At 39.0% G+C, this 22,124-nt stretch overlaps 1 protein-coding gene across 1 annotated transcript; it reads left to right on the top strand.

Annotated features, from left to right (window-relative positions):
* The first annotated feature begins 5,793 nt into the window (after window positions 1–5,793).
* On the top strand, window positions 5,794–21,341 carry LOC132433845 (guanylate-binding protein 5). The gene is made up of 11 exons (XM_060025147.1): window positions 5,794–6,140; window positions 9,060–9,269; window positions 9,770–9,897; window positions 12,058–12,167; window positions 13,541–13,737; window positions 14,105–14,347; window positions 15,390–15,670; window positions 16,443–16,655; window positions 17,412–17,514; window positions 17,814–17,995; window positions 19,416–21,341. The coding sequence occupies exons 2-11, from the start codon at window positions 9,080–9,082 to the stop codon at window positions 19,527–19,529; spliced, it is 1,761 nt and encodes a 586-aa protein (XP_059881130.1). The 5' UTR covers window positions 5,794–6,140; window positions 9,060–9,079; the 3' UTR covers window positions 19,530–21,341.
* The last annotated feature ends 783 nt before the right edge of the window (window positions 21,342–22,124 follow it).

Genomic DNA, 22,124 nt, shown 5'->3' with positions numbered 1-22,124 from the left:
CCAATTTTCCAGTCATGTTCCTTTTGAGTCCCTGATCATCCAGCCAAACCATTGTCCATTAGGCCATGAATCAGTATATAATCTATGTCTGATCATTTCTCCTTTTAAGCCAGGTGAACATCCAGGAGGTGCACTGCTCAATACCAGCTGGCATTCAAAAAAAAATCAATTCCAGGTGGACTGTAGATCAAAATATGAAAGAAAAAATAAATTTTTTTGAAAATAACAAAGACATTATTTTTACATCCTCTGGGTTGAGAAATAGGACGCAGAACATTAAACAGAAATAAAGAATTGATGAGTTTAGATCTATACACACAGACACACATACACACAGCTCAGATTCAGAATATATAAAGCAATCTTTATATCAAGAAATAAAAAAGACAACCTACTAGAAAAATAAGCAAGAGTTTTGAATAGGTGTGACAAAAAGGATATCCAAATAAGCGATAGATATGAAAAGATCCTTAAACTCTCTGATTATCAAAGAAAAGCAAAGTAAACCTGCATTTACTACACTCACCACACCCTGACCAAGATGATTACATTCTAAAAGTCTGACATATCTAACCGGTGGTTAGTATGTGGAACATTGGAAATTCTTATACATTGATGGTGAGAGTATAAATTGAGACAACCACATTGAAAACTATTCATTAATATATGAAGTAATATGTTTTTACTGAACTCAACAACCTGAACGACTATAAAAACATAATGTTAAGCAAAAGAAGTGAAATACAAAAACAAAACATCCTGTATAATTTAATTCAGATTAAGATGAAAGACAGTAGTAATCTATGGTGTTAGAAGTCAGATTAAAGTTTCGGAATTAGTTATCTGTTACTACAAAACAAATTTCCCCAAAATTTAGTGCTTGAAAAAACAACATTTATTATCTCACAGACTCTGAATGTCAAGAATCTAGGTGAGTCCTCTGTTTCAAGGTCTCTCCCTGCTGCAAAGTGCCATTTGGGACTGCAGTTATCTCAAGGCTTGACAGGGAAGGATTCACATCCCAACCTTACTCTTGTGGTTGTTGGCAGCATTAATCATTATGAATCTGGGGCTAAAGGCTTCAATTCCTCACTGGCTGTTGCCTAGAGACCACTCTCAATGTCTTGCCATGTGAGTGTCTCTACCATGGCAACTGGCTGCACCAGTGTCACCAAACCAAGCATGGAAGGGAGGGAGGGAGAGAGAGAGAGAGAGATCAGTCTTTTATAGCCTAGTCATGGAAGTAAAACCTCACAACTTTCACCATATTTTTAGAAGAAATTCACTAGACTCAGCCCACTGTCAGAGGGAAGAGGATTGCGCAGGGGTGTGAATACTAGGAAGTGGAATAGTGTAATGAAGCTAGGATCATTGGGAGCCATGTCAGAGGCTATCTACCAGTTTCCCTGTGGGAGGAGGGAGTTGAAATTGCAAGGTTCTATGACTGAGCTTCTGGGAGTATTTGTAAATATCTATTCCTTTACTGACATGAAAGCACGAGAACATATCTACTTTTGGAAAAGTATCTAATATCGATACTAATTAGATACTTTTTATCTAATTAGATACTAATACTAAAAGTATCTAATTAGATACTAAAAGTATCTAATGTAGATGTGTAATTTGGTCACTTCTCTTTATGTATATGGTTTTCCAATAAATATTTTTAAAGTGAACACTGTGGAGTGACATCAACATTAGGGCAAAGGCAGATGCTTTCTTTGTCTCCCCCCTACAACGTACAACCATTAAACATCCACAATTCAGCATAGATACCTCTGACCAACACACCAGAATTCCATAAACCTGTACATCTAAAGGTGGGTGAACTGTAACACACAAAGGACGCAGAACTGGGGAAACAGTGGAGGCAGTGCCTGCAGTACTTGTCCCCCAGCTGCAGCAGTTGAGCTGGCAGCCACAGAGAACCCAGGAGCAGCAAGGGAGGTGGCACACACGACTCTGACCTCCTGGCCATAGCAATGCTTGTGGAGACAGATATCTAGGCAGCAGCAGCGGTGGGACCTGTGACACCATCCCTCCAGCTACAGAGGCACCCACAACTCCAGCCCTCTCATCCATCACCACCCACAGCAGCGTTGTCAGCGAACTTAGCAACCCTGGATATGGCAGAAGCGCCCATGATCCCAGCTCCCCCTCCCCCTTCTCCTCCCCCAGCAGAGGTGGAGCCTATGACTCAGGAGATCTTGGATGCGGTGGAAGGACCTGCCATTTTGGTGCCCCGGACTGCGACTCCAGGGACACGAGCAGTAGCAAGGCCCTAACAACCCTAGAGATACAAGCAAGGACAAGAAGGCACCAAAGTACACCTCTGACAGAGGCAGTGGAGGGTGGAAAGTGCCAACTTTCTAATATAACCAACCAGAGTCACGCAGGTTACAGAAATCAAAAACCTGTGCTATAGCGCCACCTACTGGAAAACAAAAGACAGGCTCTCATTTCTAATTTCTAACCTGTTGAATCATTAGAATCAAGTAAAACACACACACACAGACACACACAGACACACACACACACACACACACAGCTTTATATAAAGGTGTTCGCTACTTCAAACGCACCAGCAAAGCAACAAACAACTCATCACAACATGAAGAACAACAGTAACACTGTATCACAAAAAGAAAGTGACAATTCACTAGAACCTCAGAAAGGCAGTAAAATGAGCTCAGGAATAAATGAACAGAAGGAATACTTTGCTAAAGGGATTGAAATTCTAAGAAAAAGTCAAATAGAAATTCTGGAGCTGAAGGACTCAATAAACAAGATGAAGAATGCATTAGAAAGTGTTGGAAATAGAGCAGACCACATGGTAGAGAGGATTAGTCAGTGTGAAGACAGAAATCTAGAAATAATACAGGCAGAAGAGGAAAGATAATTACGATCTTTAAAAAATGAGGAAATTCTATAAGAACTATCTGACTCTTTTAGGAAGGGCAACATTAGGATAATGCGTTTCCCAGAAGAAGAGCAGATGAAGGGAGCAGAGAATTTATTTAAAGAAATGATAGCTGAGAATTTCCCAAGCTTGGGGAAGGAACTTGATATTCAAGTCCATGAAGATAAGAAAGAGAACACCTAGTTACTTCAATGCAAAAAGACCTTCTCCAAAATATATTATATTAAAACTGTCAAAAGTCAACGGCAAAGAAAGAATTGTAAGGCAGCCAGAGAAAAAAAGATTTTAACATACAAAGGAATCCCCAATAGGCTATCAGCAGTTGCTCAGAATAAACTGTATGGACCAGAAGAGAGTGGAATGACATTCTCAAAATACTGAAAGGTAAAAATTTTCAGCCAAGAATACTCTATCCAGCAAAGTTTTTTCATATAAATGGAATCCTAACATTTGTATAGAATCTCAAAAAGGCCTGAATAGTCAAAGCAATCTTGTGAAAGAAGAACAAAACTGAAGCCATCATGTGTCTAGCTTTTAAACTATATTACAAAGCTATAATAATCAAAATAGTATGGTACTGGCATAAAAACAGACACATAGATCAACGGAACAGAATTGAGAGCCTACAGATAAACCCACACATATATGATCAATTATTTTACAACAAAGGAGCCAGGAAGATGCAACAGGGAAAGAATAGTCTCTTCAATAAGTAGTTTAGGGAACACTAGACAGCCACATGTAAAAGAAAGAAACTGGATCACTATCTTTCACCACACACAAAGATAAACTCAAAATGGATTAAAGACTTGAATGTTAAGACCTGAAACCAAAAAACTCCTAAAACAAACAAAGGGATAATCTCCTTGACATTGGTCTTGGCAAAGTGTTTTTAAAATTTAACACCATAAGCAAAGGCAACAAAAGCAAAAATAAACAAATGTAACTACATCGAATGAAAAATCTTCTGCCCAGCGAAGGAAACCATCAACAAAATGAAAAAGCAACCTACAGAATGGGAGAAAATATTTGTAGATCATCTACCTGATGAAGTTAATATCCAAAATATATAAGAACTCATACAACTCAGTAGGAAAAAAATATCTGATTAAATCTGGGCAGAGGACCTGAATAAACATTTTTCCAAAAAGGACATAAAAAGGGTCAACAAGTAACTGAAAAAGATGTTCAACATCACTAATTATTAAGGAAAGGAAAATCAAAACCACAATGAGATATCAACTCACACCTGTCAGAATGGCTATTATCCAAAAGACAATAAGTAACAAGTGTTGATAAGGATGTGGAGAAAGCAAACATTTATGCACTGTTGGTGGGAATATAGATTTTGCACAGCCACCATGGAAAACAGTATGGAGGTTCCTCAAAAATTCATAATAGAACTACCACATGACCCAGCAATTCCAGTTTTGGGTATATCTCTGGAGGATATGAAAACACTACCTTGAAGAGATATATTCACTTCCATGTTCATTGCAAGATTATTCACAATGGCCAAGATGTATGAACAACATAACTATCCATCAATGGATAAGTAGATAAAGAAAATGTGGTATGTATATGTGATAGAATATTACTCAACCATAAAAAGGAAGGAAATATTGCCATTTGTGACAACATGATGGACTTGGAAGGTATTATGCTAAGTGAAATAAGTCAGACAGAAAGACAAATACTGTATGATCTTACTTATATGTGGAATCTTAAAAAATAACAATAAACTGAACTCATAGAACAGATGGGTGGTTGCCAGAGGTGAGGGGAGGGAAGGTGGAATGTGTTAGGTGGTCGAAAAGTACAAACTTTCAGTTATAAATAAATCCTGGGATATAATGCACAACATGGTGACTATAGCTAAGAATACTTTACTGTATATTTGAAAGTTGCTAAAAGAGTATATCGTAAAAGTTCTCATCATAAGAAAAAAAATGTAACTGTGTGGTCGCAGATGTTTACTAAACTTTTTGTAGTAATCATTTTGCAATATATACATATGTCAAATCATTGTGTTTTATACCTAAAAGTAATACAATGTTATACATCAGTTATATCTCAGTAATAATAATAATAAGACATAGAGAACTTTCTATTATTAATATCTTGGGTGTTGAAAGATTTAAGTTACAAAGCTCTGAAAAACAATGTGCCAACGCTACCGGACAGTAGTTGAAAATAAGGAAGACAACCAAATAAATATTTGCATGTTGGGGAGGACTGGGTTTGAGGGAGGCAAAGGAGGCTGTAGGTTGCATTCATCTAGAGCAAAATCTCCTCATAGGGATTATGATGCTTCTTGATTGTTGGTTTCTTGCTTCTCTTTGAACACTGCAGTGTGTAGTAGGCATTCAAAGTGTTTGCTTTGAATGTTTGCCTGACTGATGAAAGATGCAGTTACAAAAATCTGTTGACCATTTAATGACTGATTTTTTTTAAGTTCTTTAAAATTGTTTAGCATCTAGTTTGTCTATTGAGGAAGTGAATTTTTCTTCATTGAAATTATACAGCAGTTTATTCTGTGTGTCAAACTCAAGTTTTCTCAGAAAAAAAATTCTATCAAAATTCCTAAGTGTTTAGCAGGAGATGACCTGAATTGCATAGGAAGGCTGGTTCCTTAAAATCAAACAAATGGGGACTTTCCTGGCAGTCCAGTGGTTAAGACTCTGCGTTTCCACTGTGGGGGGCAAAGGTTGGATCCCCATCGGGGAACTAAGATCCCACGTGCGGTGCAGTGCAGCCAAGCAAAAACAAAAACAAAAGACAAACACAAATGGTAAACTCACATAATGTAAACACACCTTGGGGTTATATTCACTGTTACTGTAGACTTATTATGGTTTCTCACAGCCCCGAGGACAGTTTGGAGTAGAAAAAAATGCAAATGATTTCCAAGTTCTCTTCCATGTACAATCTGGCTTGTGGTTTCAGATTGGCTTGTGGTTTCAGTTTGGATGGGGATTCAGTTTCCTGCAGCGACATTTCAAAAAGCCCTTCCACTTTCAGTTGTTTCATACTGTAATCCTCCGCCCTCTGGTAGAGTGGAGTGGAAAGAAAAGAAATCTCCAGGACTGGATAAGAAAAAAGTATATCAGAAACCAACACAGCTAACCTGAGGGACAGATTTAGAACTCTTGCCAATTTCTCATTGAAGCACCTTTCTTACCAGCTCTAAAAGATCTCTGCTACTGATTTCACCGTTAAGGTAAGTCTGGGGCAAGGGTGGAAAGGGTCAGGATGTCTTAAAAAGTCTGTTCACGATACATTGCAGCTGAGCTCAACGTGGAGTATCAGCTCTTATTAAAGGTAAATTGTGGTGTTGTCAGGCAGGCAGCAGAATTCATTGAGTGCCAGTTCCACTGAATTAGACAAGAGCACATGTGGGGACTGAGAGTTTGAAATGTCTTCATACTGTTTTTCTTCCTTTGCCACCCTATGATCTGTGGGGATCATAATTGCCACTTAAGTTACCTTTGATAAAACCTGATAAAGATCCTTCAAACTGAAACCTTAACTTTTGAAGAACTATGACTGTACTGTTTTCATGAGAAAGAGCATTGAACGAAATGTAATGTAAATGGTTTGCTTACCTTGTTAAGGACAAAAAGAAGAAAGAAAAAAGTTGAAACCCAGAATGAACAATGAAGAAGTTTTATGAAAATGGCTGTATATTTTAGTCATAGTCCTGCACTTTTTTGAAGATGAATTTCTTCCTTTAGAAAGAACCCTGAATGAATTAGTCTTGATTTATTGACACCCACTCATTCCTTAAGGCCTTTTGTGTCGGACTTTGTTTCCACTCCTCTAATGATTCTACTATTATGAATCACTTTTTGTTTTTTATGTATTTTTCATTGTTGTTTTGTTTTGTTTTGGCTGCACCGCACGGCACTTGGGACCTTTAGTCCAGGGACTGAACCCCTGCCCTCTGCAGTGGAAGCATGGAGCTTTAACCACTGGGCCTCCACGGAAGTCCCAACGAATCACTTAACACTGTCTGGAAATTTTGTTTACTCCTTGAAACTTTCTCCTCCTTTGAATTTCTTTTCACGGCACATACTTCGCGCATCTCCTTCTTGCTTGATTTCCATTTTTCTCATTAAGAAGAGCTTTTTCCTTTTCAAACTAAAAACAACACAAAGTAAAGGCAACCAACATAAAAGTAACACAAAACCCATCTAGAATTGTATGACTGAAAACAGAGATGTCTTCTTCTAGAAACTCCATCAGTAGTCCTTCCGAGCCTTTTCTCTTATATTTCTTAGCATTTTCCTTCTTTACACATTTTTTCCTTTCCTACAGCTCTCTCTCTCTTTTTTAAGCTAGCAGTTATACTGATGTATATAAATAGTTATTTATTTACTTTCTTTTTCTGAAGATAGGCTTAGAGTGTTTAGTGAAATGCCAGTGTCACACAGAGAGCCAGGTGGAGGTCTGAGATTAGAAATCAGATCTGCCCTATTTCAAAGTCAAAATGTATATTTGTATTTCTGTGTGTTTTGATGCATTCTTGCATTGTTTTTATTTACAAAAGAGTATGGGGCTCTAACAGAGTTAGGGAGAAGAATGCAACTCAGAGCACACATCATAGGCTGAGTTATGATAGAGTAATAGTCATGTATGGGGCTCAAACACATTGAATCTGCAGAGAGGTTTTGGAGATTGGGCTGTCCTAAAAACATTAAAGATGTTACCCGGGTAACATCTGGGGACAATGTATAAAATACTTTCATTAATATAGATACACAGCACTAAATGTTATTCATTAGGAGGTCTGAAAATTCAGACAGGCTAGTTTCCTTTCCCATTAGTGACCTCATTCCAAAGCACAAGAGCTTGTAGGTTCCCAAAATCTGCAAATAGATGTAGATTGTGTATCTTCTGTCTTTCTAGCTAACTGTTATAGATCATCACTGCCAGGTCCCCATATCTTTCGAACCTAGAAATGATTATGACCCCTGCTATATACAAATCAGATAACAGAACTCAACAAGCATAAGGTGCCAATACTGCATTGGAAGTGGATTAGAGTAAAAAGAAACTTTGCATTTGGGAATGTAAAATTATGTGTGATCCCCTCTTTTTGGATGTGGCTTGGACTGAACATTTCCTGGCTCCCATGCCCTGACGCGATGATATTTGCAATGGATATATTATCTGTTGCCAAGCAGTTTCTGTTTTTATTTATCTGTCATCTGGATAATCTCTGGGGCATTGGCTATGAAGAAAGGGGGAGAATGGGTCTTTATAACTTTTTAAAAGCTATCAAGGGAATCCAGACCTTTGCACTGTAAGATTTCAGTTTTTTAAAAGAGGCAAGCAGATGGTGGATTTTTAGCTTCTCTTGAAAAGAATCACTTCTAAAATGGAAGAAAATTGTTCTTTATGATGTAGCAAGGCAGAAAAGCAAGCATTTGTTTTAATCTCAGGTAGCTTAAACGCGTTTTATTGGGGACTCTTTAGGTTACAGAAATTGATGCCCAGAAATTAGAAAATAAATGGTTACGTATTATTTAAGAAAGTATTTTCACTCACTTTCTCATTCATAAAATGAACACTCATTAAAGTTTTGACTGAAGAACACACATTAATAACTACATAAAAAATTCTTTAAAAGTAGAGCTTTAAGAAGTAAACAACTGTTATTTGTTAGATAATGCTACATAATGACCTGGCAGGATTTAGTATAATACACTTTGACTGGACATAGCCCTAAATTAGAGAAAAGCAAGTTGATAACAGTGTGAAAGCAAGAAGCGTCATGTAACAAATAGTGGCCATAAAGATTCAATCTGGGGATTCAAAGAGGTAAAAACTAAGAAATAGAAGCCAGCCAAAACCAGTGGGGAAGCGTCAGACTCAGAATAGCAGTAAACTAGTCTCAGAAAATGGTTTTCCATAAGGCCACCCAATATTTAAGAACCAGTGGGGTAGCCTATAGTAGAACTCTGAAGGGACTAAGACATATGTTGCTATGACCCTCTTTGCTCTTTTGTCTTTTTTAAACTTCTTCAGAAACTTAGGCCATGCTGCAGAGTAGTATGCCTGCAGGTTGAGGAAGCAAAATGATTTTTCTCTGTTTAAAGTCTAGAAATTCCAGTCTATCCCATCACTTCCCTTGCAGGTCAGGTGACCCCCCTGAACATGGCCCCAGTGGTTCACATGCCAGAACCCTTGTGCCTCATTGAGAACATTAATGGGCTACTGTTGGTTAATCCGAAAGCTCTGAAGACCCTGTCTGCCATTCAGCAGCCCGTTGTGGTGGTGGCTATCGTGGGCCTCTACCGCACCGGCAAATCCTACCTGATGAACAAGCTGGCTGGGAAGAACAAGGGTGAGTGGCCCCAGCAAAGCCCAGCCAAGTCCCTTCTGTCCACCCACACTCCCAGAATGCAGGAAGGTGATGCAAGGACAGGAAGTTAGAGATACGGAGGAATATTGAAAGCTAATGTTTGGGCCACAGATAGTTAATTATCTTCTGGGAGATAAAGGGTTGAGTTCTGTTTCTGACATATCACCCCTTTTTTCTTAGAAAAATCATACTATTTTCCAATTATAAGGGTAAGACATCATTAAAATACTTCTACATATGTAGTTACAAATGATTAAAATTTTAATAGTGTAATATTCTTGCAAAAAAATCCATCAAATTTCCAGCCTACAGTACTTGGTATTCTTATTATCTCATCCCTCTATTGTAATTCAGATCAATACTGGGTTATACTTTCTGCCATATCTTCATCTTGCTTTCCTTAAATGGTAACTCAGTTATCAAGAAAGTCTCCAATTTCCAGATCCCCTCCTCAATTACACCCTCTCCACTCCCCATTGCAGGTTTCTCTGTTGGATCCACGGTGCAGTCTCACACCAAGGGCATCTGGATGTGGTGTGTGCCTCACCCTGAGAAGCCAAACCACATCCTGGTTCTTCTTGACACGGAGGGACTTGGAGACATAGAGAAGGCAAGGAACAAGGATTCCTTTTTTTTTTTTTTTTGCGGTACGCGGGCCTCTCACTGTTGTGGCCCAGCCGCTCCGGCGGCATGTGGGATCCTCCCGGACCGGGGCACGAACCCGTGTCCCCTGCATCTGCAGGCGGACTCTCAACTACTGCGCCACCAGTGAAGCCCAGGATTCCTTTTTAATCAACCTCTTCATCCCTGAACATTCTTTACACAGGGAGATTTTTTTTTTTGTGCTTCTGCTTGACCAGGGTATACCTTTTTTCCCCCTCTCTATTTTTAATAGTCAAAGTTTGGAAACCTGAAGTGAGAAAAATATATGTATAAGCCAGAATCATAATTGGGAGGCTGTGCTAACATGGAGATAGGCACTTAACCGAACTGCAGAAAGGTGGTACAAACAAAATCACTGTCATGAGTCTGACCCTGTAGAGGATAGAGATATGCAGTAAGCTTCAGGGCAGTGGGACTTGAGTCCAAATCAGGGTCCAGGCACTAGGAGCTCTCGGACTCTGACAAGCAAGAAAAAGTCTCCTCAAATCTTCAATTTCCCCTTTGGTCTCATCCATTTTATCATTTGCACAGGAGTAACGTGGGAATTTTCCACTTCTACGCTGGTAAGTGTCTAACAACCAGCCCACTGGGGAAGAAAAGCCTTGCTTTGTAGTACTTGCCAGTTTTCCAAGTACTCCCATAACAGCTCACTCCAAGCTACCAAAGTCGTCACTAAACTCAGGGCTCAGGAAAGATGTACACAGCCAGCTCTCGTGAGCTGGCTCGAGCACAACACTGGATCTTTCCCTTGAGCTCTCATTTTTTATGTCTTCATTTTGCCTTTAACTTACCACAATTCAAAATAGTTAACTCCTTTTTTCTTTAGTTTCCTCACCTGTAACATGGAGACAGTAGTTAATAACTTATCTCGACAGTACCAGGAATCAAAACATGTTTCTGCTCCAGTCCTGCTGACCTGTGCAGAATTATCTCTGATCCATTTTACATTTTAAACATTATCTGAAACCTCAACAAGGGGGAAAAGTATGACAGTAGTCTGTGGAGAAGAGGCTCTGGGGCTCAGGCTGATAAGGACTTTACCTTTCTCATCCCTACCAGATTAGACAATCACCTGGAGAACTGTCAGAAGTGGCCCCCATGTACAGGGACTGTGTATCTTTGTATCTTAGCATCTTTTTTGTTGTTGTTGCATCTTCTGTGTACAGATCCCAACGCAAAGAAAGTGCCCTGGAGCCCAAGGTTGGGGGTATCCAGTTTAGATTACATGTTCTAAAAGAGGGAGAGAACCATTTAGAGGTTTGTATTGAATACACTGAAGGTTCTCCTTTGCAGGGCTCCTGATCCATTTGTGCAGCAGAGAAATACCAAGTCAGTTCAGAGAACTGCCTTATTACCTGTGCAGTTTATTCACATCCTTCACCCCCAGTAGGCTCCTGAATATGTATCCCTAATACATCCCTACTCTTTGAGCAATTCTGGTGCTGAAGCTTAGCTGTATGCTGTCACTTGTCCCATCCCTCTCTCTAAAACAAAAAAAAAAAAAGAAAAAGAAAAACAAAAACGTATCGAACCATCTTGTATATAAAAGCTACTCAATAAAATAGATGCATGTATTATGTATACAGACCAACTTTGTTTTACACAATTGAAAATCTTGATTTTAAGCACTCTGGTTACCGTTACAAACGTTGACTATCCATTTTTCAAATGCCTAACCAGTTATAAGAGGGACTGATAAGTTAACAACATATGGTTTTGTATAAAATTATCAATGCTAATGGCAGAACTATTCAAAGCTCATATGTTTCTCACAACCATTTCTGTTCGTCTTGGCTAACATTTGTAAGTCAAGGGTCTTTTTTTTGTTTGTTTTTTGTTTTTGCGGTACGCGGGCGTCTCACTGTTGTGGCCTCTCCCGTTGCGGAGCACAGGCTCCGGACGCGCAGGCGCAGCGGCCATGGCTCACGGGCCCAGCCGCTCCGGCGGCATGTGGGATCCTCCCGGACCGGGTCACGAACCCGTGTCCACTGCATCGTCAGGCGGCCTCTCAACCACTGCACCACCAGGGAAGCCCAAGGGTCTATTTTTAATAACTGTTCATATGGGAATGCCATGAGACATAACTGAAATTTGTTCTGACTTCTAGGGTGACAAGAAGAGTGACACCCAGATATTTGTACTGGCACTACTACTGAGTAGTACCTTTGTATATAATACTATGAACACAATTGACCAGAGGGCTATCGACCTCTTGCAGTATCCTTTTGTTGTCCAGGATGGCACCAAAGCCAGAGAGAACTGCTTTATTCACCAGCTATGTTCATGAGTCCTTCTGTATCAAACACAAGAATGAAAACATTGTAAACATTAAAAGGACAAGACAACCCTCAGAATGGGAGAAAATATTTACAAATGAAGCAACTGACAAAGGATTAATCTCCAAAATATACAAGCAGCTCATGCAGCTCAATATCAAAAAAACAAACAACCCAATCCAAAAATGGGTAGAAGACCTAAATAGACATTTCTACAAAGAAGATATACAGTCTGCCAACAAACGCATGAAAGAATGCTCAACATCACTAATCATTAGAGAAATGCAAATCAAAACTACAATGAAGTATCACCTCACACCGGTCAGAATGGCCATCATCAAAAAATCTACAAACAATTAATGCTGGAGAGGGTGTGGAGAAAAGGGAACCCTCTTGTACTGTTGGTGGGAATGTAACTTGATACAGCCACTATGGAGAACAGTATGGAGGTTCCTTAAAAAACTAAAAATAGAACTACCATACGACCCAGCAATCCCACTACTGGGCATATACTCTGAGAAAACCATAATTCAAAGAGTCATGTACCACAGTGTTCATTGCAGCTCTATTTACAATAGCCAGGACGTGGAAGCAACCTAAGTGTCCATTGATAGATGAATGGATAAAGAAGATGTGGCACATATATACAATCGAATATTACTTAGCCATAAAAATAAATGAAATTGAGTTATTTGTAGTGAGGTGGATGGACCTAGAGTCTGTCATACAGAGTGAAGTAAGTCAGAAAGAGAAAAACAAATACCGTATGCTAACACATATATATGGAACCTAAAAAAAAAAAAAAAAGGTTGTGAAGAACCTAGGGGCAGGACAGAAGTAAAGACACAGATGTGTAGAGTAGACTTGAGGACATGGGGTGGGGGAAGGGTGGGCTGGGATGAGGTGAGAGAGTGGCATGGACATATATACGCTACCAAGTGTAGAACGGATGGCTGGTGGGAAGCAGCTGCATAGCACAGGGAGATCAGCTTGGTGCTTTGTGACCACCTAGAGCGGTGGGATAGGGAGGGTGGGAGGGAGGGAGACGCAAGAGGGAGGGGATATGGGGATATATGTATACGGATAGCTGATTCACTTTGTTATACAGCAGAAACTAACACACCATCGTAAAGCAATTATACTCCAATAGAGATGTTGGGGAAAAAAAGGGGCAAGAAAAAGAGTCCTTTTATTTACTGATGAAATGAGGATTGGTTATAACCCAAAGGCAATATAAAAGTATAGGAGGGCATGGAATTAAATATGGTTTAGACGCAGTTCTATTTCCAACAGTTTTCCTTAATTGCATCTCAGCTATGTGACAGAACTGTCAAATCTGCTCAGAACAGTTACCTCACCTGATCTTGATGGGGAAGACAATGCAGCTGACTTTATGAGCGTCTGTCCAGACTTAGTGTGGACTGTGAGAGATTTCTACCTTGACCTGGAAGCAAATGGGCGACCCATCACAGCAGATGAGTACCTGGAGAATTCGTTGAGGCCAAAGCAGGGTAACAGGGACTTCAGTTTTGGAAAGAGGGAGAAAAGTAGCACAAGAAATCATCTCTTGTGTGTTGCTGGTTAAAGTTATAGTTTCCTATATTTACTCACCTGACTAAATCATCACATAAATAATTAATACTGTTGATTTAAAGTGAACTAATACATTCAATATTAAATTGTATAACTCCCTTGTTCTTGGAGCAAGTTACTTTTCCATTTTCCTTTCCCTGATTGATCACATTTTAAGTTTTTGCTTAGGGTTTGTGAAAATGTAGTGAAATAAATAACAGTAGGTAGAAAGCACATTTATTTGTGGGAAAGAGATTAAAATGAAAGTTAACCCTATACTAAATAATCCTATTTTTCCTTCCTCAGGCACCGATCAACATCTTCAAAATTTTAATTTGCCCCGTCTGTGTATACAGAAATTCTTTCCAATAAAGAAATGCTTTATTTTTGACTTGCCCACTCATCGGAAGAAGCTTGCTCAGCTTGAGACACTGCATAATGATGAACTGGATCCTGAATTTGTACAGCAAGTGGCAGATTTCTGTTCCTACATCTTCAGCCATTCCAAGACTAAAACTCTTTCAGGAGGCATCAAGGTCAATGGATTTCGTGAGTACCTCTTCAAGGATTTTCCTTCAATCCAAAATAGAGAATGGGAGCACTGTTGTAGTTTTCTCCTTCCACTGTTGAAAATACATAGTCAGCTACTACCAAGAAAACCATATGTATCATATTTATTAAACTCAGGTGAGTACCAAAAATATTTCTAGGCTTTTTTAGCAATGCCTGCAAAGTAAGATAAATCAGGAATATAACCTGATGAAAAGGTCAGGTTAAAAAAGTTCTACCTGTAAGTGGTCCACTGTTGAACTAGACTAACCCACATGGGTTGGCAGCATTTGTTCTACCGATATCATGGATACTTATTATGCCTTTGATAGGCAGAAGATGAGGAAAACACATACATTCTCTGTATAAATAGAATGTGCTTGATACAAACGTTAAACAAGCAGATGCCCAAGTTGTCTAGAGCCCTTAAAGAAATCTGAGCAGACTTCTTGGTCCAGTTGTTCCTAAATACTCTATGTCTTGGAACTTTGTCAATTATTGCTACGCTCTAAAGGGAAGTTGAGTGCAAACAAAAATAGCTAAGGACAAGGAAGACAAACAGGAATGTTCCAACAAAGAGTAAGGTGAACTGGTCTAATTGGCCTACTTTGTGATCTTTCCAATGAGGGTAACAGTCATACGAGCTTTACAGGTTGAAGTGGAGGAGAAAATGGAATTCTGAAGGAAACAGAAACCTGAGGAAGAGAGAAAGAATGGGAAGTATAAAGAGGCAAAAGGTCTATAGTATTCTAATCAAATGAATACACACTATTTTATATAACCATTTCCACATTTCTCAATGAGAAAATGATAAATGTGGATCATCACATAGATCTTGAACTTTCCTCTTTGAACGCTTTCTTTTCTCAAAGAATTAAAGATCTGTCTTCTTGGTCACATAATTTCCCAAAGGAACTTATTTGGGCCACATGAACACTGTGCAGGAGGCTGAATACGCTAAATTAACATTCTCAGAATTACTCAGTTCAGAGCATGTCCCTTTTCTCTGCAAATAATTCAAGCATCTCTTCCTCCTGTGAAGATCTAGAGAGCCTCGTATGGACCTATGTCAATGCCATCAACAATGGGGATCTGCCCTGCATGGAGAACGAAGTCCTGGCCTTGGCCCAGATTAAGAACTCAGCCGCAGTGCAAAAGGCCATTGCCCACTATGACCAGCAGATGGGCCAGAAGCTGCAGCTGCCCACGGAAACCCTCCAGGAGCTGCTGGACCTGCACAGGGTCAGTGAGAAAGGGGCTATGGAAGTCTTCATGAAGAACTCTTTCGAGGATATAGACCAAGGGTTCCAGGAAAAATTAGAGGTAATTAAGTTTTATTGCTGGAGTTCATGGGGCTTAGGGGCAATATAGGCAAGGTATTGCTATGAGGCAAAAATGAGGCAAAATGAGGACTTAATTAAGAGAAACAATTCTTAGTAGACTGAGAGACAATGACTATCACTTATGTGACCAAGATATCACTATTATTCTGAAAACAAACAAACAAAAAACCAAACAAATAAACATGTAACTACTCTGGACCCTATAGATTCTGAAACTTTCACATGCAGACAACTCAACTTACTATGTTACACCCATGGACTAATTTTTTTAAAAGTAATCTTATCCCTTAAAAAATGTATTCATAAAGTACTAATTAACTTTCCTTTTTTATTAATCAAGCATACAGAATTGCCAAATGGATCTACTAAAATATTATGTCCCTAGGTTTAATAGCACACACTCATCCATTCTACCTCATTGGGAATCCCAGCCCAGTATAATACTGGGATGGTTGTAAAACAGTTGGTTGCATTTAAAATTAGGGCATGAGGCTAGAGATCTGCAGTTTGAAGAGCCTATCTAAAGCAGAAAAAGCAAAAGAATGGGGTTCCAGGAGATTTCAAAAACAAAAGTAAAGTCATTTTTCTACAGTGTATCATCCTTGGAACTTCTCTAGGTTTGGTAGGGAGGATATAGTATTGCTTGTAGTCCTTGAATTTACAGAAAAAATACAGAGATTCTTTTTGTAAGCCATTTCTAAAAGTACTGTAGTGTTGCTAACGCCTTTTCCATGGGACTTTTTCCCTTTAAGACCCTGCTAGAAGCCAAGCAGAATGACTTTTGTAAAAGGAATTTGGAGGCTTCACTGAATCGCTGTTCAGCTTTACTTCAGGATATTTTTTGTCCTCTAGAAGAAGATGTGAAGCAAGGGATTTATTCAAAACCTGGGGGGCATCGTCTCTTCCTTCAGAAGAGAGAAGAGCTGAAGGCAAAGTACTATCAGGTGCCCAGGAAAGGAATACAGGTATCCCTAGTTTTATGTATTAATTATGGGGAATTGCTAGGGGTCTTCTTTTTTTGGACAGGAAGAATGAGAGCTGTGGTATTAAACTGAACTATCACCATAGTCACCAGACTTTTATCGCAACCTTCAACACTAATTGCAACAAAGGGACTTTTTTGGTTACACAGTACAGAATCCCAATAATTGAACTAACTTAAGAAAATAATTCACTGGCTCACATAAACTAAAGGCAAAATGTTTAAATTTAGTTGTAAGTGTAGATATGTTCAAGAGTTTAACATAATCAGTTGATTACATGTAACAATGTAATCAATTTTCCCCTTTCCTTTTTCTTTCCAATCTCAACTCCAGCTTTCTGTTCTGTTTTCCTCACCATTGGCGTCATTCTCAGGCAGGCTCACCCCACACGGCAGCAAAGATGACACCAACAGCTCGCAGCTTAACTAGTCCTTTGTGCCCTCAGTCTCACAGGAGAGAAAGCATCTTTCCCACCATCCATATCAGTCTTTAAAACACCCAAGCTGCAGTATTTTCCCGCCTGTACCCAAATATTTTGCATCAAGTGGCCTTGGGTACTCTAATAGGCCAGCCTGGAGCTTGTGCCCACCCCTTGACAGAAAAGGCTTGACATAGTTTCACCAAGTACAGACTGAGCACTTCCAGGGAGGAAAAGATGCTGGGAAGAAAAATAAATAAAGAGGTTTATAACTTTTCTAATCATTTCCTAGCTCTAACTGCATTTTTTGGGGTTCCTAGGCTGAGGAAGCTCTGCAGAAATATTTACAGTCCAAGGAGTCTGTGAGTGATACCATTTGGCAGACAGATCTGGTTCTCACAGCAAGGGAAAAGGAGATGGAAGGTGAGAAGAAAATGGAGAAAAAAAAAATGCAAGACAGAAATTCTATACATTTTAAATTAATTTGGCCTGGTTCACCTGGGATCATTAAACAAGAGCAAGAATGGCAAAGACGTGCCATTCTTAGCTCCTCAGTCTATATTTGAATAGGGTACATACCGTCAGCTACAATATGATTACCTGGAGGGGAAATATGACTCCAGGGAATCTTCTCTATGAAGTAGCAGCAATAACAAGTGAGTGGGAGGCAGAAGGAAGGGTACTTTAATCCTAGAGAAGTTTGCCATTTTCTTCCTTTTCAGAGGCACGTGTGAAAGCAGAGTTTATGAAGGCTGAAAAAGAAAGGTTGCGGGCAATTCTAATGCAGCACCAGCAAATGATGGAGCAGAGGGAGAGACTCCATTGGGAACAAGTGAGACAAATGGAGATAAAAAGATTGTACCAGCAGGCCCTGCAACAGAGGGACCAAGAACGTCGGCTCAAGGTACTCATCAGTTATTTCATTTCTGGATTTTAATCCTATACCCCTCTCTGTATTGATGAAAACATGAAGCAGTGGCAACGTGGGAGAGGCAGCATAATATTGTGGCTCAGGGCAAGGACTCTGGAATCAGACAGCCTGGGTAAAAAAGCCAGCTCCACTTCTTATAAATATATTACATATATTATAAATATATTGTTTGGAGATGGTTATAATACCTATTTTATAGGGCTGTTTTGATACTTAAATGAGTCAATATTTGTGTTTAGAATGATGCTTGGCACAGCATAAGCACTATTAATTTGTTAAGCAAAATCCAAGGATATTTCTAACCCACGGTAATTAGTCTTTTTTGTTATCTTGTTAATTGCTCTAGCTAGTCGTTTCCACTGGTCATAGATTACCTTGCTAAATTAATTTCATATTACTGTGTTTATGCCGCTTTCCCTTCCTTAATTGTCACTGGTTCTGAAAGCCTTTAACTTGTTTCATCCAGTCCTCTACTATTATTATCACTCAATTAACAGTAGTTCTTATTTACCAAGCACTGTACAAAGCACTTTACACATATTCTCTAATCTAATCTATTCACTGTGAATCACAACCATTATGTCCTTATTTTTCTGATTAGAAAAATTAGGTTCCAAAGAGATAACTAAATGCCAATATCATACATCCTAGCAAGTTATCAAAACAGCCTTCCCAGTGAGTGAGATCTACAATGCTTTCGTTTCTACAAACCTAGTCTGAAATTCTTATGTGAGCACGCTTATGAGACAAAGGACACCCTCCTCCTCCTCCAGGGTGGCTGATCTACCTGTAGGTCCTTGTTTTCCAGACACTGCTCCAAGACAATTTTGAAATTACAGACCTGCACTGAAGGACAATATTTTCAACCTGGTGTTTCTGATCTCCCCACACTGTCCTTCTACTTTTACCCCATAACTGTGGAGACATGAAACAAATTCCCTTATCTAAGGCTCAGACTCCTCACCTGATTGTGGATATCACCTAGACACCTAGTTGTTGTATCAATCTCTCCTTGTAATACTAGATCTGACATTCCTGTGTGTATACATGAGAATTGAAGTCAAGATGTGACTCAGATTCCCTAAGGACAAAGGGGGAAGGGGCCTTAGGATATAATTCTTGGAACACCAATAGTTCAGGGATTGAGAGATGAGGATGTTTCTGTAGCTAGATAAAGAAGCATGGAAGAAGAATTACACAAGTAGAAAACCAAGTGTGAGACGTAAAATGGACATGAACAGAAAGGAGGAATCAGGGTCTGTCTTTTGTTACTGATTGATTAAAATAACTAAGGGAAAGTCAATGATTTGGGCTCCTTCCCTCCCCCCACCTCCTGCAGAGATCTGGACATTACGTTTTGCTAAGCTCTTTGGTTTTATGTATCACTCTTTAGGAGGAGGCTGAAAAGCTCAAGGAGAGCTTCCAAGCTGAGAGCAGAAAACTTCAGGATGAGATCCAGCATCTCCAGAGGAATGACTCACCAGATGATACATGTATCTTACTCTAAAGAACTAAACACTAGAACTTCATTTTCTTGTTCACTTTCACTGAAGACACGAAGGAACAAGAAACTATAGAACTTGAGACAATCACCATTTAAATAAACTTCATAATAATTATATTGAGCTTTTGTATTGAGTTATAAGGTTATGATGCTCATAATTGGTAAAATGTGCATTTCACTAATTTCAATAGTTTAAATGTTGTTTGCTTCCTTAAAGAGATTATGACTTGTATTATAAGGGACATATTATCATTGCCGCTATTGGCAGTGATATTTGGCAGGATCTATAAAGGGAAACTTTCTCTTGTACACCAATACCACCCCTCTAATTTTCCATATTTGTCTCAGTGGGGATTGGAAGAGACCTGGGAGGGTGTTTCTACAATAAACTAAGTCACATGGAATTTGCCCAGTGACTTGGACTCAGGTGGGCATCACTCCTGCCAAGTGGTTTTGTGCTGGATGCCATCAGGGAGAGGCACTGATGATAAAACACACGCAAAAAAAAACTAACCAAGCTTCGTAGTGGAGACGTGTGTGGTTCTCAACTGGGTGGAGGCTGCTCAGTCTATGGGTAATTATATGACTCCTGGTCATGGTCAGTAGACAGTCTGCTTAGACTATTCTAAGCTGTAAGCAAATAACATCATAATGAAATAGAGGTGCTCTAGAAGATGGAAGGAACTACCAGCATGGAAATTGTGTCATAGGCTGAAGAGCTAAAGAAACCTAACCTTCCTGTTATCCTCACCAAGGGCATAACTTAAATAGGACACTATATATTATGAAGCAATTTATATTGGACTTGGTGATTGTGTATCACATTTTTATAATCCTTTAAGTCTGTAAATAAATGGTATAAGGCAGGGGTTCCCAATGCCTGGGCCATGGACAAGTACCAGTCCATGGCCTGTTAGAAACCAGGTCGCACAGCAGGAGGTGAGCAGCTAGCAAGCGAGCAAAGTTTCATCTGTATTTACAGCCACTCCCCACTGCTCGCATTACCACCTGAGCTCCGCCTCCTGTCAGATCAGCGGCGGCATTAGATTCTCAAAGGAGCGCGAACCCTCTTGTGAACTGTGCATGCGAGGGATCTAGGTTGCACGCTCCTTGTGAGAATCTAATGCCTGATGATCTGAGGGGAAGCTGAGGTGGTGATGCTAGTGCTGGGGAGCGGCTGCAAATACAGCTTATCATTAGCAGAGAGGTTTGACTGCACAGAGACCATAATAAATCAATTGCTTGCAGACTCATATCAGTGAGTGACAAGCGAAAACAAGCTCAGGGCTCCCACTGATTCTGCTTCATGGTGAGTTGTATAATTATTTCATTATGTATTACAATGTAATAATAATAGAAATAAAGTGCACAATAAATGTAATGCGTTTGAATCATCCCAAAACCATTCCCCCTCCCCCAGTCCATGGAAAAATTGTCTTCCATGAAACCTGTCCCTGATGCCAAAAAGGTTGGGGACTGCTGGTATAAGGTATGCAAGATAATGTTCCACAAGATCTCATGGGACTTATTTAATTTTATGCTTGCTTATAGTACTAAAATTAAATGATTTTAATTCTTTGCAATCATATATGAAAGCCTACTGATTTTTATTAAAAACTATGGATTCTGTAAATATATCTGTGTATATATATTTTAACTGTAAATAACCATACAATTTTTTAAAATAACTATACTACTTTGTGTTTTTTTCCTCCCAATAGTTAAAAGTCTATAGGGACTTCTGAATTTCCCTAAAAATATTGAGAACTTTTTTTGAGAATTATTTTAATATTGGAAAAAAAACACATTTTCTTATACCTTTCTATTTGCTTTTTGTTTCTTTGTTTTATAAATCCCTAGTGAAATAGGTTTTAAAAGTTATAGAAACATTATACAAAACTCTATTTTGTTTTCCTTAAATTGCTTACTTATTTATATAAGGTGTTTCCCAATTGGATTACATTATAGGAGCTTGAAATTCTTTAGTTGCTCAAAATATGATTTACTGTTTAAAGAAGAAAAGCACATATTTTAACATCTGCCTTTTTTCCTGTTCTTTGCAGAGTTTTATTATGCTGAATTTCCCATAATCAGATAGGGCCTTGTGCTGTTCAGCTGTATTTCTGGACTTGAACTGAACATCCGAAGGTACCAAAGATCATAACATATTTGACTGAGCATTTACCTAATAATACTTTATAACTGCCTTTGCAAGCTGTACAATTAATAAAGGAAAAAAAATACATCTTAATACCCAAGGAATTGTCATGGTTGAAAAGAACAATGTCTTCAAAATAAATATTGATTTCATTCCTACCTCTCTTAGAAGAGATTTTTAAAAATTGCAACTAAGCAAAATTAAGTCACTTATCTAAGAGTCCAAGCTTGGTACTGGTAGCTTAGAGTATATTACAAAGTGTCTGATTTCTAGTATAATACTTTTTAATTATATTTTCAGGAAAAAAAAATGGCTTCCTCCTTTCTCTTAGAACTTACAGAGGCACATGTTGCTTTCATCAGTCATCCACAAATATTCTTACCTACCACCTTTCATTGGATGTATAATTAGGAGTGAAATGCTCAAGCTATTGGCTACTT

This window comes from Delphinus delphis, chromosome 1 (genome assembly GCF_949987515.2).
Source record: "Delphinus delphis chromosome 1, mDelDel1.2, whole genome shotgun sequence".
In the NCBI taxonomy this organism is placed as follows: domain Eukaryota; kingdom Metazoa; phylum Chordata; class Mammalia; order Artiodactyla; family Delphinidae; genus Delphinus; species Delphinus delphis.
Note: the sequence above shows the minus strand (reverse complement) of the source record. Positions and strands in the feature narration are given on the sequence as shown.

Excerpts from the sequence above, each read along its gene's own strand:
- LOC132433845 (XM_060025147.1), top strand. The coding sequence starts at position 9,080 with ATGGCCCCAGTGGTTCACATGCCAGAACCCTTGTGCCTCATTGAGAAC. Across the intron at positions 9,270-9,769 it reads GCTGGCTGGGAAGAACAAGG|GTTTCTCTGTTGGATCCACG; the intron begins GTGAGTGGCCCC and ends TCCCCATTGCAG. Across the intron at positions 13,738-14,104 it reads TTCGTTGAGGCCAAAGCAGG|GCACCGATCAACATCTTCAA; the intron begins GTAACAGGGACT and ends TTCCTTCCTCAG.